Source organism: Pieris brassicae, chromosome Z, assembly GCF_905147105.1.
Source record: "Pieris brassicae chromosome Z, ilPieBrab1.1, whole genome shotgun sequence".
Lineage (NCBI taxonomy): Eukaryota > Metazoa > Arthropoda > Insecta > Lepidoptera > Pieridae > Pieris > Pieris brassicae.
The window spans coordinates 5,189,898-5,206,958 of record NC_059680.1 but is presented as its reverse complement, the minus strand read 5'-3'; the positions used below and the strand labels follow the sequence as shown (position 1 = coordinate 5,206,958).

Below are 17,061 nucleotides of genomic sequence, written 5' to 3'. Positions count from 1 at the left end.
ATCTTGGTACCACATGTTACCACTAGTGGCCAGTGTAGGATAATTTTTGTATCTAAATCTACAGTTTTTAAAAATTAAACACATTCCACATTCCATCTTCACCTGTTCTCAACGAATTATTAGGAAGTTTTATTTTAACCAAATAAGGACCAATCAACATAAACCAAACTACCTAAACCTTCATTCCCACTTTCAGCGTAACAAGAATGGGGCTAGTTCGTGAGGGACCTGTAGATGGAATGTAGAGGAAGTTTAACAATATGTATCCGTACTTAAAATAAGACGTTTGAATCGCAAGGTGAAAATTTATGACTCGGTTTCTTGGAAACCTCTGAATCAGTTGTAATATTGATAAGATTTGATGGACAAGTTTTACCAAAAAGGATTTTCATGTGCTATAATGCTCTTCCAGTAGATTTCTACACTACTAATATATATTTATCCTACGATACAATGCTATAAAAGCTGCCGTTATGGTCATACCAAAGTTCAATGTCGTTCTAAGACTCCAATATGTTATAACTGTGGAGGTCAACATGCAGGTGTGTTATGTGACAGCTCAAATGAAGATCCTCTGTACTGTGAATTGTGTGAAATGTAAGCGTCCCATTCAGCGATAGATAAGTCATGTCCTGAGTTTGTAAGACAGACAGAAATTAATGTTAAAATGGCTCAGAGCTGCATGTCTTATGCCGAAGCCAGTAAATATTTTCCCTCTATTAAGCCTTCATACGCAGATGCTTTCAGTTCAACAATTCTGGAAGTACCAAAACCCACATATTCTTCCGCAGTCTGTATCTCGTAATATTTCTACTAATCCCTCATATAAAAAAACAGTATTCTAGCATAGCATTACTTGTGAGGAAATCAATTATTTTTTCTGAAATATCATTTTCTTCATTAGTCTCTAATGATGCCATGAATATTGTCGGCATCAAAATTGATAATATTTCTATAGTTTCTATTTATCTCGCTCGTTCCTCTTTTATTATTCTCAATAGCGTTAATAATTTACTCTCTTCACTCAGTCCTCCATTCCTTCTATTAGGTGACTTTAACTCTCATCACCAAATGTTTGGTTGTAGCACTACTGACTCCAATGGTGAACGTTTAGTTGAAATATTAGATTTACATAATTTGTGTTTACTTAATTATGGGTCACTAACCAGACGTACAAAGCCCAATGAAAAGCTTAGCTTGACTTATCAATTTGTACTCCAGATCTTGCTTCTTCTCATTCTTGGTACACTTCATCATCTACTTTTGGCAGTGATCATTTCCCGATTATCATATCCTCGCATATTAAACGCTCTCCTTATCAAAAACTACCACCTCGTGTGAAATATAAATTAAATAATGCTGATTGGCTTGCATTTAAAATCCTTGTCGAATCTAAAATAAAAGATTTACCCGAATTAGGTAGCAGTGGTGAGACTAATTCTTCTAGAGCTTTGGCTACATGTTTAACAGAATCTGCCGATCAGATGTTTTCTGTCAACAAAAATCCATCGAATAAGATTCCTTTTCCTCCATGATGGGGTAGAGAATGTATGGTTGCTGTAAGTAGAAAAAAGAAGCTGAGAGAGTCTATACAGAGGACATGTCCCATGGAAATTTAGATATTCTCAATGAAGTTATTAGTACGACACATAAATTCCTCAGAGAAGGAAGGCTGGAAAACATTTTGTACTTCTTTATCTTCTTCTACGTGCCCTTCAGAAGTTTGGAGCAGTATTAAACGTTTTTGATCTGCTTTCAAAGAATCTTTATCATCGTCTCCACTTCACTTCCCTTTTTTAACAAAAATGCCTTTTTAGACAGATTAGCTCCTCCATCAGCTGCTGAATCGATCTACATTCCTTTGGAATCATCTTTGACAGACGACTCTTCCCCTTTAAACTCTCCTTTTTTCATTACATGAATTGAAAGGTGTACTTTCACATGTTAAAGATTCATCTCCAGGTCAGGATGGTATTATGTATTCATTTTTATCTCATCTTGGGGTTAGTGCTTTAATGTATTTTTTAAATTTAATAAAGTCTGTCATGGCCACAGGTAATATTCCTGAAACATGGAAGTCTCAAGAAGTTATAGCGATTAAAAAACCTAATAAACTTACTAATGATGTTGCCTCATATATGTTGCGCTGTCTTCTGTTTTAAGTAAAATTGCTAAACAACATGTGAAGAATTTTTAGAAACGTTTATAGGTGTACATAGTGTTACCTATATCAATAAATATTTAACTGTTTTAAATCCTCGTAACTGGCAGCACTACCTGTCAGTATCCGTAATAGTGTTACCAGATCACAGGATTTTCCCCTATATTTAGTTGGGGGGTTCTTAACCGAGATCGGGGCAGAATAGGGGGAAAGAATATTTGGGAGTTTTTGTTATCTTAATCAGTTTTTTCTATTGTCTATCACGTTCCTGATTTTGAATTAAAGTACGAACACATCGTAAGAATAGGATCCGTGTGGTTAACCTTACTAATTCTATATTCGTTTAACCAAATAACAATACAACTTGAATCTGTCAATCCATTTTCTATTACGTAATGCCTTTCATTTCCCAACAATTTCAACATGACCGCCGCTTTAAAAGAATCACGCCATTGCCCATGCCACCATCCGCTTGGTGAGGGCATCCTAGGGGATTACTGGGGAAAAATTAAATTAATCTAGGGAGACGTCTCTGGGTCCATCTGGCAACACTGATCCGTAATACGCCATCTTGTTGTAGGTCGTGAGCTGAAGCTGTTTGCGTCTCTTTATTATGTATATTGTGCGTGTGAATGTTTAAAATATAAATTTGTGAATTTGTCAGAAGCGGACAGGTAACAATGACCTTTTTCTTGTCCCCTTTTTATTTGCAATATCTTAAGTACTTATTTATTTCAGCCTGGCAAAGTATTGTGATGTGTAAATCTCTCCTGTAATAGTAGTTAAATGTTTATTGTTTACTCCTAATATTTTTCCTGTCATATAACAGTTTAGCATCAGATATACAGAAAACCGTAAACTTTCTGGACATCTATGTTCAAAGTTGTGGTAAAAATATAATAGTTTGAATATGTGAAAGTGATTTTATCTAGATGGTACACAAAACTTTTACTTGGCATAAGTTTTAGAAAATGTATGTTAAAATTTATAGCCGTTATATTAAAAAAATATAAATTTTAACATACAGTCACCTGTATTTAAACTATCTCGTTTTTGGATTGCCCTAAATGTGAATCACTAGATAATATAATGTTGTTTCTGTAAAAAAAATCTGTAAAACTACTACAAGAATTCATTTTTAGGGTGTGTATAGGTTTTCACCATAATTGTCAGTACTACTATAATACAAATTATATAAGAAGTTTAAGAATATATTTCTATTTCTATCAGTAAATGAACAACAGCAGCAACAAACACGATGGCTCTCAGTCAGCCGGATCTTCACATGCAACACCAGCTACTAATGGTACAAGAAATGTTACAAACAATAAAAAATCAGATACATGTAGAGATTACATGTGGGGAAAATGTACGAAAGGTAGTTCCTGTAGATTTAGGCATGAATTGGACTTTGAGAAAATAAAAAAAACTGTCAAGTTCTGTCATGATTATCAAAACAGAGCACCATGCACCAGGGAAGTTTGTACATTTATCCATGCCACAAAGGACGAAGAGACATTATTTTTAACCACAGGTAAACTGCCTAAAGTTCTAGCAGAGAGACATGCTAATATGTCGTCAGCTGAAACAATACCGCAGATTGCTATGTATATTCAAGAGTCTTTAGCTGGGCCACCACCACCACCACCACCTCCACAAGCAGCACCACAGCCATCTTCTGTTAAAGGACCCCAAGTTACGTATAATATGGGACAAATGGCTTCACCAATGCAGCCAGGAATGGGTATGGGGCCTATGCACATTGGACCAATGAATATGGGGCATATACCACCACAAATGATGTCAATGCCGGGACCTTCTATGGTTGCTCCACCACCTCCAGCAATTCCAATGCGACATTTACCCCCTCCTCCACCTCCACCTCCAACTCAGAGCTCTACTAGCTCTTCACTGACAACACCTCCAGTTTACACAGGTATTTATTATTATAACTATAATATATGGTATTTTATTAATAAAATTATTAATTACCTTAATGTACAATAAAGTAACATTGGAGATTCACAAAATAATACATTTACTATATATATCATACAATATATCTTTTAAAGCATGAAAAAACCTTTTGTTTTAGCACCTACGCCACCAACTATGAGGGTTTCGTTAAATCAAGAGCTATCACGACCTACAACTCCAAAGTATGATGCTAATGTGAAATATTACTACAACTACAGCAATGCATTTTCTTTGTAACAAAAACATTTACTTTTTTAGACTCAATATGGACAGGTTTGATCCAAGTAAGCCACCTCCACCCTTCATACCAAATACAAGTTTAAAGCGTCCTACCGTTAGTGATAGTATGAAAGGTAAGATATTACATACTAATTGTACTGTTAAACATGCGAACACAAGCATAGCGAGTTCTATAAATAAAAATTACATAGACAAAGAGACAACCGAAGACTAAAAGTAAAAAAATTGCTATGTTTTTTATAAAAAGTATAAAACAGGCTTACTTGGAATCTCATTTATAAAATATGTCGTGTTTTCATTCATTACTAAATTATAAATTCATTCTTCACTACTATTTATGTCATTTATATTGTGCAATTTAATAGCAAGAGCTTTGCGATAATTGACTTTGTTCTCAGCCGGTCCCAGTAAAATCAGAAAGGAAGAGGAAGCCATTGTCGATGACTCTGCGTGCGATCCGTGTCGTCAACGACAAATAAGGTTTGAATAATATGCAAAAGCAAATGCTTTGCGAATCCTTAGATCTTTTAATAAAATTGATAATTACACAGGTCTGCGAAGGTGGTTATCACTTCAAAAGCACTGATTTGCATAATTCCGTTTTTGTCAACAAAGATAAAGATCTTTTTCATAAAGCCAAATAGTGAGCTTTTTTAAATGCAGTGTTTTATAACTAATTACTAAATACTACTTATTAAATTGTTTAAATATTTTATTAATGTATGGCCTTTGTATAAACCCTTCTATGAATTTGTGCTTAGGTATTATTTTAATATGGATGCAGAACTGAATGTTTTACTTTACGGTAGTAATTTACTTGTACATGTAGAGCGACAGATTTTGATATTTGCGAAAAATTTGATAAATGAATATGCATCCTACATAAGTAAAATATTAAGCGACAGCAGTTTTGTACCTTCGCAGACCTGTGGAATTTTAGAAATATTTCTTTACAAACCTAGATATATTTAATTATTTCATTGTGAATGTATAATACGGGTGTCGAAAACACGACTTACGACCATCGCAAAATACCTAGGCTAATGTGTTAGAAATCACAATTTCTTAATATCTATTACCGTACTACTTTTGTTTTATTGCGAAACCATATTTGATAAAATGGTCAAAGAACGTTCATAATTAGGACGTTTTTACAGAAATGTTACTTTAGCGAACGAAACAAAGAATAATCAAAATTATTAAAATTAAATAACTACAGCTTTGACATCACCAAACAAGAATTAGTAGTTTTCCTTTTTTAATATTATAAATAGGGAATGCAAATTTCTAACTACAAAAAGCTTTTGCGTTATAATATTCTGTAAGTTAGTATAATTATTATAAGTTCCTTAATTGAGTGATTATATACATAATTTTATTATATATATTTTGTATTTTGCATGCAGTAGATATTATATTCCTTAAATGTGATTGTATTATTGAAGTGCGAGGTGCACCAGAAACGAGCTTTGGTAAAACGCAAAAATTCGAATAAATACTTAAAACACAATGAGAATATACGCTATAGCAAAACCCACTAGTTTTATGAAAATTGAGCGCTGCATCGCTAATACATGATTTGTCTAGACAATTAACTTAAATTTATTGAGATGAAGGATTGCGAAGCGTTGCTAATATTACAGATATTTGTGATCTGCACTAATAAATTAATGAAATATAAACATTTTATATAGAATGTATTTTATTCGAATATAATAATTTTTACACTGTTGTAAGTAAATATGGTTAAATCAAACATTACTATTCCAGAATCGACGTATATCAAAAAGAAACAGATAAAATATATGCTCGTGTTGAATTTCAAAAATTAATTCACAAAAAGAAATACGAGGAATTTCAACGTAAAGAGGAGATATTAAAAATCCTATTAAACCCTGAAATATATAAAATTATTGAGGATTTGTTGTTGAATGAGGTTGGCATCTTATATAACATAATTCATTATAACCTTATTTAGAAGCATCTATTATTTATTACCTGTTTCATTACAGGATGGCCCGCAAGTACAAGAATCTGATAATCAAAATGCTATTGTAAGTAAACTTACTTTGACCTTAGCTAGAAAAGGCTTTAAAAGTTGTCTTATAGAGCATTTTTATTGTATTTAAAATTTGGCATAGATCACAATTAATAGTTTACACAGCCAACTCGTTCATACTCTATTCTGATTTTTAGCATTTACACATATTCTTTTTTAAAGAAGACTTTTTGTACGTCAAAGATCTCATAGTAAATAATGGCGTTAAATTGTCTATTGTTTCAATCAAGAAATTATAATAATCTTTAATGATTTTTACAGGGCGATTTAACACCTCCAAGAACAGTAGAATCTCTAGGTACATTGATGACTAGGCCTAGTGTAAATAGTTCAATTCAAAATTCTTTATTATTTGCGGAACATTTACGTGACGGTACATATTTTTTTTATTTTTATTTCGATAATAGCTTTTGAATTTGACACCAATGTAACATAATTATGTAATTTATAGGTAACAAAAAAAGGGATGACCAATCTGAATATAACCATAATAACACATACCATGAAGAAACACGAGCATCATATAGCCAAAGTTTATCGGTTCCTACTACAAGCAAAACTCAAAGTTCGAATCCTGGCAAAAATGTTCCGACCACAGCTACACCTTCATACTTCTATTATAATATGCCGCCGCCTATAACAAGACCGTTCATGACGCCATCGACCTCTATAGCTCCGACTGCAGGTAGGTTTTATTTCTTCTACTAAACAAAAAAAAAACTACTAATTTACCTTTTAAAATTTTGCGAATAATGTTTTTTTAAAACTTGTTATCTGTAAGCAAACTTTTTGAAATCTTCAGTGATTTTTTAACTCACTAAATATTACTTAATTGTTAACTTAAGGCTTATATATAGGTACTTTTGCTGTTGCCATAAAAAATATTTTTTTTACAGGTTTTTTTATCAAACTATGTTTTTATTTTTATTACCGCATAGCGAGATTTTTTTACAAATGTGGAAGTGGCCTTAAGTCTCATTTGTATGGGAACCGATGGCACCAACTACTCACACAAGTAAATAATATTAAATATTGCAATATTAGTCATAACAATGAGCAATGGGCATGGGAAATTTTTAAGTTCCTTAAAAGCTTATCTTACCAATAAAAACTAATGATTTCACCCAACCAATTACTATCGCACGCGTTAAATATACTTATAAAGCTTTCAGTCCTTCATAAAATATCAATAAAAATATTTTATTATTCTTCTTAGAATATAAAGTGATCGTAGAATTGATCATTTCATGAGACGGTCAAGGCGGCTCAATAAATATACTGCGAAACGCATATACATATTCATATTGTATTCTACATATGATTTATCATTAGTGTTCCAATCGTGAAATACAGTGTAAACTCTATATAACGACACCGACGAGACTGTGCATTTCGTGGCGTTAATTGGAGAGTAGAAAAATCTGAATTAGAAACAGAAAAAGTTTATTTCAGACTAGTGTTATTTACATAATTAATGCTATTGCGTATAGTCTTTTGCTGCAATTATGTTGTATTTTTTATTTTTATATATGTGTATAAGTATATTTATAATTATTTAGAGCTAATTTATTGCTCGGCGGAGGTTCAAGCTCATCCGTCTCATCTTCTTCATCTCCTTGTTCTTGATCCTCAGTGTTTCTCACTGAATCCCAAATTTCTGTAAGTGAAGCCGTTGTAAGCAGGAAGTTGTCTACTTCGGTGTAGGTTTGAAGATTTGCCGTATTTCCTGCCATGTTGAACTGAAAAGTCATCGTCACTATGTTCTGTTTCCACCTCATCGCTGATAGAATTGGTACAAAGTTCAGCATGTCGAAGAGATATTGCACTCTCTTTTGTGGGTGTCGCTTTGGATAAAGAGTTTACTGCATGCAGCATATTAACAAAAGTTTTACTCTCAGATTCGAACAAATCCTTCTGTAGCCTTCTGTTCTGTGACCCTTGAGTAGCGTATAAACGGCACTTGTGAACAATTAAATATTTTCGTCCCTTTAATTCTGCCTCCCACTTTCGCACTTCTTCAAAACGTTGACTGGTCATCCAAGCTGGTTTATTAGCTTTATACGTCACTGGTAATTTGTTAATATTCTTAAAACAGCGCGGATTTTTCCATTTGCCTATTACCTTCAGAATATGCAAGCAATCCCAATTTGTAAACAAAAGAAAGAATTTCTTAGAAGTTTCTTATGCATGAATGATGCCGAGTTTATTGCTGGCTAGGATTATAAAGCGACAAAAGAACGCACACAACTGCGCAGTTTTTACTCAATTGTTGTCGTTATTGAGAGTGGGTGTAATGGTATGTAGAGGGTATAATTGTATGGAAGACAAGCTTAAATCGCGGGGCGTTATATAGAAGTTACACTGTAGTTAAATTATTCTACTTCGGCTATAGCTTTATTTTGATGAGGCATAATGGGTACTAAAATCAGACCTAGTTAAGCAAGCTAAGGCTGAAGCGAAGCGAAAGTTATTTTTATGAATGTCAATGCGAATTATCAATATATCTATAAGTAATATAAAATAATGCCCATCATAACTTATATCAAACTCGAAGAATTCTAAATTAACGACATGGACACTATGATTGAAATATCGTTAAACATTGTCAAATCATATTGTTAATTTTAGTTGGACATTTCATGAAACAATCAATTTTACGGCCCACGACGTAGACAATTGCACGCACTTTCTGTTTGTTATACTTATTTTGGCTTATACGCTATGTGACAGTATGAACAATAAAGTTTTGTCCAGAGTAATTTGTATGAAACATTGCTATAAAAAGTGTTATGGAGTGTTAAATAATCGCAATTGAAAATATTATATACATCAGTCACGTGACACAAAATTGTGAAGAGAGATCTCGAATGGACGATGACGTTAATCTTGTTTAATCTAATACTATCTTGGCGACTACTTTTGTCTTAGACTTTTTGTGTAATTTAAGAATGATAATTAACACGTAAGAAACTTGACGCTTGTGTACGAACGTGTTTACAAACATAGGTTCTTGAACGTTATAAAGCCAATACTTAAGAAAATAAAAAATAACAATTTCTATCAGTCCTGTAATTACAAATAAATAATCTGAAATGTTTTTAAAATCTTGTCTAAAATAGCCTATTCGTCTGATCTTCTACTTAACTCCTTACATATTACTCAAATAAATATATAGATATTAAGGAAACATTATTTGAGATTAATAAATGCTGTAAATGTTTCGAACAAGATAGTATATTTCATATTTTTTTAAATAAATACATTCGATTAATTATAAATTTATAAAAATGCAACTAATTTAAGTAGTTTTAAACGCGTTCAGGTTCATTTAAGAAGAGATAATATTTGAGTGATTTGCTTTTCTGCTTTTTTTTATTACATATCTTTATCATCATCATCATTAACATAACAATATTCTTATGCTTAAGATTTTGATAAGAAAGTTTTTGATGAATTGAAATTTGATGATGTTTATTTCTAAAAGCGACTGTAGAAGCGATTGAAATTTTTGGTTTTCATTTAATATGCTTTTTTTAGTTTGCTTTCTATAAATCTTGCCTTTGTGGTTTTTAGATTAAGCTCTTGCTTGCGAATTGCTATTTTAATAAATATGCGATGCGTTTTTACTTTAAGAGTTTACCATACCAAATTAAGTGATCATAATATTACTTGTCACACATAAACAGGCGAGCGAAAAAGTCGTGGATCAAACGGAACTAGGGGTTAAATGTGGTCATCAGCTGCAAAAATTGTTCTACAGGAGGTCCTTAAATTTGACCCCTGCAGAGTTTTAATTTATTTTGCGTTTTCATAAAAAATTGACTTTTTTTACTAATTCTATTTATGATTTGAAAAAGCTACAACCTGTATCTTTTTTATTTGCTATCCACTAGATTGGTACTGATGAGACCTTGCGTTAGACATATTATTTATGGTTGTTTATTGGGTGTATTGAAGATATTATTAAGTTACATGAAATGAAAATATCTCAAATCATAACTTTTTGTTTACTTCAGACCACACTGATTGGGACTAACCTAGATGGGGTCCCATCTAACCCCTAGTTGCGTTTGATCCACGACTTTTTGGCCGTCCTGTATATCATATTTGTATACAGTTTTGGTTGTTACGGGTCAGAATTTTTGAATTTGGATTTTTTAAATAAATAGTGGAACTATTTCCGTAATATTTTTAAAACCTTGTGTATAAGTTAAAGTAAGGGCATGCGTTCATTAATTCTATATTTAAAGAAAAATGCGTTAACTCATGAATCATTATCGTCAACAATGATGCGAGAGCTTGATGATCCTGATGCATATATATATTTTAGGTGCATCATTGATGGCATACCAACATAATGGAATGCAGGGACCTTCACAGGCTATGACAAAGCCATCACCGTCTGGTCCGCCTCCACCATCCAAGCCAAACAATCTATCAAATCAAAACTCGGCTCCATACCCTCCGCCGACGTCTTATTATAATTCTTATCAATAGCATTGGGGTAAGTGAAGTTATATGTTAAGGTGCTTCTCAATTGGGCAAAAAAACATGATGCGCAAAAAATTTATATGTCATTTTTATTTCATATTAAAGTTGTGTTAAGGGGTCGCTACCAGCGAATGAAAAATAAATATGTATATTTGAGAATGATCTACTTAACATCTAGCAAAGACAAGCATAGAGAAATTATATAATTAAATCCTTCAGTAAATGCTATGGTAAACTTCTTGCAAAAAAGTTGTTGCTTACATTCCTTGGTGTTGACGTTACCACGGTAACTTTGCATAGTCTTTGCTTAGGCCAAGCAAATTTAAATCGATACTTCTGATCCAAACAAAGAGGATCCTCCATATTTTCTCTAATATAATGCAAGTACCTGCTCTTGAATAATTGTTGACCGCAGTGGTGTCGAAACAAAAGCCTTTTTTGGTCGCTCAAGTACCAAGAAAGAATACTGGCATGAATACATGAAGCTGAAGAAGACACCTCCCCAGTTCCTTATACGAGTAATGAGACAGCGAGTTGCTTTAGTATGTTTTATCACGTATAAATGATGAATATAAATGTTTCAATGTAAATTAAGGCTAGTTATCATTTTGGCATGAGGTAGCGACTCCTTAAAACGCATTTCAGAATTAAATAAAAAATATTAGTTCGTTTTTTTAGGTCATCATCATAATTTTTCTTATGTTGAAATATGAGAAGCACCGTAACCTATTTATATTATAGAAATCGCTGATTAGTTGAGGTAATTTTTTTATTTATAGACTTATGTCCAACAGTAGTCAACAGTCCAAGCGTGTGGCTGGTCATTTATTTACTATAAAATTGGTTGCTTTTCTCTGAATAAAAAGCTAAACTATTGTTAAATACAAAAGCTCCACAAAGTTGCATGTAAAATAATATTTTCCCTTATTGCATTTTTTCAGATAATGTTGCATGCATGGTGGGCGGGAGCTAGCGTCGTTGACAGGTATAAATATGTAAACGTTATTTTAAGATTAAGCTAATTTTAAGACAATAACTGAATTTGACTTATGTTTCAATGTGATACAATCTGAATTTTTAAAAGACCATTAGTTCGTTGACGTGTACAGTACGGATATTATCGATATAAATACTTTTACTCTATCAAAATCCATACTGTTTAACTATGATTATATGTAATAGTTTTTAAAAGTATGTATTTGATTACTCTCAAGATATGCCGATATAATGTGACATGTAAATTATCTTTACATTATGATTTTTTATGAATTACAATTTCTTTTTACCGTAATTAAGATAGAATATTCGATTGTCCATCGAGCTGTTACGGTCCCAATTCACGTGTGATGTCACTATATAACATATATTATTGTTTTCGTATCGCTATATAGCGCCTACTTCGCAATAATTATAAATACAAGAGTTAACACAGGTATATCTCCTCAAGTGCCTTGAAACAGCGAAACAAGGTGCGATGTAAGCAAAAGCAATGCGTGTTGATTTTTCTATAAAATAGGTTTAAGATATTGGATATAAATAAGGATATCACAATTAGAATTTGCTTATGAATTTGTGATTCAATAGAGTTATGATCGCCTCAACATGCCCGCATTCCACAGAGCCGTCAATCAAATATTCATATGGAAGTCACAAGCCCTAGGTAGTAAACAAATACTTAATAAAACTAAATAGTAAGAATTTATAAATCTTGTGCCTCCACGACATATTATTTGCTGATTTAAGGATCAAACTAAAAATTAATTTCGGAATTATAACAAAAGTATTGAGTGTAAATGTATATTGTTTACCGGCTTTGTTATTGGTGGATACGGGACGATTTTTTTTAATGTATGTGGAATCTAACCACAAATATAAATTTTAATTTAATCGTAACTATACAATAAGAACTAGTCATGTCGTTTTAGTATGGTATTGTTCACTTTATATTTGAAACTTCATTTTCCATGAGCTAATTTAATTGATATTTATTCATACAGTGTTATCAAATCAATTGACAAAAATTATCCAAAATGTGAGTGATTGTTGAAGATCTTTTGAATTGTGTCTTGGTAAAACATGAAATGTCAGATATTTTAATAAATTCTAAAATCATCGTTATTGTTAACTTTGTGTAAATATATTATTACGGCTAAGTAAGTATACGTAATGTAACTAAAAGATAAATGTAATTTTGTAAAACTTGAGATATTAGTAGGCGGGTGTAAATAGTTGCCGAACAAAATAGTTTGTGGTTTTCTTTTAATTTTCCATTACTTCTTTTTAAAACAGAAATACTGTCAATGTAATTAAACCGGGAATTAAATAAAAATATGAGAGAAATTCTTTGTTACTTACGGATGAAGTAGTTTTTACGATTTACAAAATCCGGTATATGATAAACTTGCATGTTAATAAAATATTTTGTTGAGGCTGGTAATTTCGTTTCGTTCTTTTAATTATGATATATTCCCGCCACAAATAAGCAAGTAGTGTCCTTGGGTGTGATTAAGAAACGAGACGAGATGCGCAAACTATTATTCCGTCGGTCCGTATAGTCAGGCTTAGCGGTTGTTGGTCTTATTTCTGAATGTTAGATCTAATATAACGACCATAACAATACTTTTAATAGTTGAGATGGTTACTCGTTACTGCCTAGACGCTACTTGCCAGCAAGTATATATAGTAAAGGAGTTGCTACTTGCTTATTACTGGAAGTCCGTTCCACAACAACTTTAGTAAAGTGGCCTCAGCTGTGCCAATAGTTGACAGAAATGTTGATACCGTATTTTTGGTGTGAATATTAAGTAACGTAATAAGTGCAGTTTTTAATGATTTAATGCTAACAACATTTCACGTTTTGATGTCTATAGTTAAACTTGCCAAGTTTGTGGTTAGTACAATTTAATATAATATGACGTTCCTAGTCTGTGTTTAATTATAGAAAACGGACAACCGTGATACGTAAACTTATTGTTGTGTGTATAATAAAACTTGATTTTGTATAATTTTCGACACGGCTCTGTATATTTATGTTTTTTATCATTAACTATCTGAAGATGTCACGAGGAGCATGGTGTAATATTTGCAATTCCTTACCAACAAAAACCTTGATATAATAGAGTGTTGTAGAGCTTATGCATGTTCTTCTCGACCTTTCTACGCCTTTAACACCTGAGAGTGGTAAAATAATAAATTTAGAAGACTTTTAATTTTATTTGACTTACTTGATTTGATGTCTTATAAGCCCTAGATGGGGCAGATTGTGTCCACAGTGAGTTTCCATCGCGTTCGGTCTTGAGCCTCGTGTTTCACCTCGCTCCAAGTCTTTCCGGCTCTCTTTGCCTCGTCTGCAATTGTTCGGCGCCAGGTTTGTTTGGGACGGCCACACTACCGCTTTCCTTGCGGAATCAAGCGCCTTTTTGAGAATATTATTGGGATCCCTTCGGAGTGTATGGCCTATCCAATTCCATTTCGTCGCTTGATCTGCTGGCTGATCAGGTCTCCTCGACAGCGCTCACAAAGTTGCTCGTTAGAGATCTTTTCAGGCTAGGATGTCCTCTTCTGTACCTCCAGTTTCAGACACGACGCTTCCGAGGTAAACAAATTTTTGAACGCTTTCTACGTCCTCTACACCCATCCGGAATGGGGTGCGATTCTCAACTCCAACACGCATTATACTTTCGTTTTCCGGGTGTCGATTTTGAGTCCCGCAAATCCCGCCTCGCGTTCTAGGTCGTCCAACTTTGATTGCATGTCGCGGTGCGTGTGACTCAGCAGACAGGTCATCGGCTTAATTCAAATCTTCTAAGATGTTGGTTAATCCCCACTCTATTACGCGGCGCTGGTTCTGTTGTATGCGATGCATAATCCCGTCTAGAACAACCAGGAAAAGTAGTGGCGAGAGTAAGCAGCCTCGCCGGACGCTTGCGTGCAACTTGAATATCGTCTGAGACGAGGCCATCGTGAGTCACTCTACAAGAATAGTTCCTATAGCTGGCCTTAACTAGGTTAATTATCTTTGGCGGGACACCAATGTTAGGAAGTCGCGACCATATGCTGCTGCATCTCAGCGTATCGAAGGCTTTTTCGAAGTCAACAAAGGTAAGATAAATCTCCCTCTGCCATTCTCATGCCTGTTCGAGAATGATACGAAAAGTATTAATTTGGTCGGTATACGAGCGGTTAGGCCGGAAGCCAGCTTGTTCTATGCGAAGGAGAGGCTCGACGAGTGCAGAAAACCTTGGAAGGGGTGGAGAGCAAGGTGATAGCTCTCCAATTGCTGCATTAGCTTAGATCATCTTTTTTATTCCAGTCCTTCGGAAGCTTCTCGCTGGCCCAGATTTTGCCAATCAAGGGTGTCAGCGTGTCGACGGTAGTAGGCAAGTTCACTTTTAACATTTCTGCAGCTATTAAATCAATGCTTTACCAGTCTTAAAACCCATGACCGCTCTCTCTACTTCATCACGTGTAGGTGGTTCGATATCGATGTCTAGTGGCCTGGGTGGTGGAAATGTGTCTTGCATTGCACCTTGCGTGGCTGTGGGACGAAAGGTTTCCTCAAAGTGTTCTCTCCAGCGTCGTAGTTGCCCTTCTGATGTTACGATAAGCTTATATACTTTTGATTTTAGAGGCTTTTCACGCTGACTTCTCTTTCCTGCCAATATTTTAGTCGCTTTACATTTAATATATATACATATATTATATTCTCACCGGCAACATTTCTCTCATGTTGCCGGTGTTAGCGGCAATTTGAGCGTGGTTAGCAATACCGTCAACGCACAACCTTCTGTCCATTCGCGAGCTGCGATAGATTTTCTTACGAATCTGACGGTACTGCTGCCTGAGGTCGGCTTGTAGTAGCTCGTCGTTGGTGCCTAGCAGTTTTAGGTGGAGTTCCCTACGGTTGTTAGTAGTAGCCAAGTAGCTTTTAACATCCAATCCTCGCGCGAATGCTTAGTGTGACCTAAGACGAAAGAGTTAGTCTCTGTGTAGGCCACTTTAATGAGTCATAATCGGCGTGAAGTCCGGTGAAGCGGTTATGAAGTTCAAGCCTGAACTTGTTCAAAGTTTCAGGATCTCGCAGTTTAGTGACGTCAAACCTTCTACCAGGTCTACCAGGGGTACCAGCTGGTCGCGCAACAGCAACCTTGAGTCGCATTTCGGCAACAATCAGATGGTGGTCGCTGTCAATATCAGCGCCTCTTCGGTTTCGGACATCGAGGAGTGACGATCGCCAGTTCGAACTGATAGCAAGGTGGTCAATTTGGTTTTTCGTGAAGCCATCAGCTGTTTTCGCTTCCTACTTTTCCGTTAAGGTCTCCCATAATCTCATCTAATTTTATTTGACGTTCATAATTTATTACATGATCAAACGTTCATTGGTGTAAAAAGTATTACCTATATCAATAAATATTAATTATATTAAATCCTCGCAACTGGCAGCACTAGCTGTCGGTATCCGTAATTCGCCTAATTAATCTTGTTGAAGGTTGTGAGCTGAAACTGTTTTTTCCTTATATTATTTTTATTCTGCGTGTGAATGTTTAAAATATAAATCGGTGATATTGTCAAAAGCGGACAGGTAATCTGTAAGGTGACCTTTTTTTTGTCTTCATTATTAATTGCAATAACTAAAGTACTTATTTATTTTCAGCCTGACAGTAATTAGTCCTGTGTTTGTCGTGAATGACCAGATCCCAACATTCAAGTGCAATCGTTCATCGCCCCTATATAAGGGCGATGAGACAATACGTTAGCCTTATTTACTAATTACCGAGTCAGTTTCTGTTCCGTCAGTGTTATACGGATACTTGAAATAATATTTTTAAAAAACAAAATGATTTATTTAGAAATTAGTAATTAAGAAACAGAGGTGTAATCTTAATGCATACTGACTACATCGATACTGACAAAACCTGCTCCCACTTGGTATGCTTATATGCCTTCCTTTTGATAACTTAGCATATTAGATAGCCAAGAGGTTAGCGACATCTCTTACATGCTAAGGGTGTAACAGTATCTATCATTAGCTAATTACCATCTGCACTTACCAGCAAATGCACCAGGAATGGACGGGAAAAGGACTTGAATTCAAAATATGATTTCGATGTTTTATGTTTATTTGCATTACGTC

General features: G+C 34.2%; 1 protein-coding gene across 4 annotated transcripts; it reads left to right on the top strand.

Annotated features, from left to right (window-relative positions):
• Nucleotides 1-2,730: 2,730 nt before the first annotated feature.
• Nucleotides 2,731-13,695, top strand: LOC123718869 (verprolin-like). Of its 4 annotated transcripts, none has more exons than XM_045675809.1 (11): nt 2,731-2,835; nt 3,304-4,097; nt 4,257-4,320; nt 4,397-4,491; nt 4,777-4,858; nt 6,149-6,314; nt 6,391-6,432; nt 6,699-6,810; nt 6,889-7,122; nt 10,768-10,941; nt 11,870-13,695. In XM_045675809.1, the coding sequence occupies exons 2-10, from the start codon at nt 3,395-3,397 to the stop codon at nt 10,932-10,934; spliced, it is 1,665 nt and encodes a 554-aa protein (XP_045531765.1). In that variant the 5' UTR covers nt 2,731-2,835; nt 3,304-3,394; the 3' UTR covers nt 10,935-10,941; nt 11,870-13,695. The 4 variants fall into 4 exon arrangements, with proteins under 4 accessions (XP_045531765.1, XP_045531766.1, XP_045531764.1 ...); XM_045675810.1 differs by having other exon boundaries at nt 2,751-2,835; nt 3,392-4,097; nt 4,412-4,491; XM_045675808.1 differs by having other exon boundaries at nt 2,751-2,835; nt 3,392-4,097.
• Nucleotides 13,696-17,061: the final 3,366 nt, after the last annotated feature.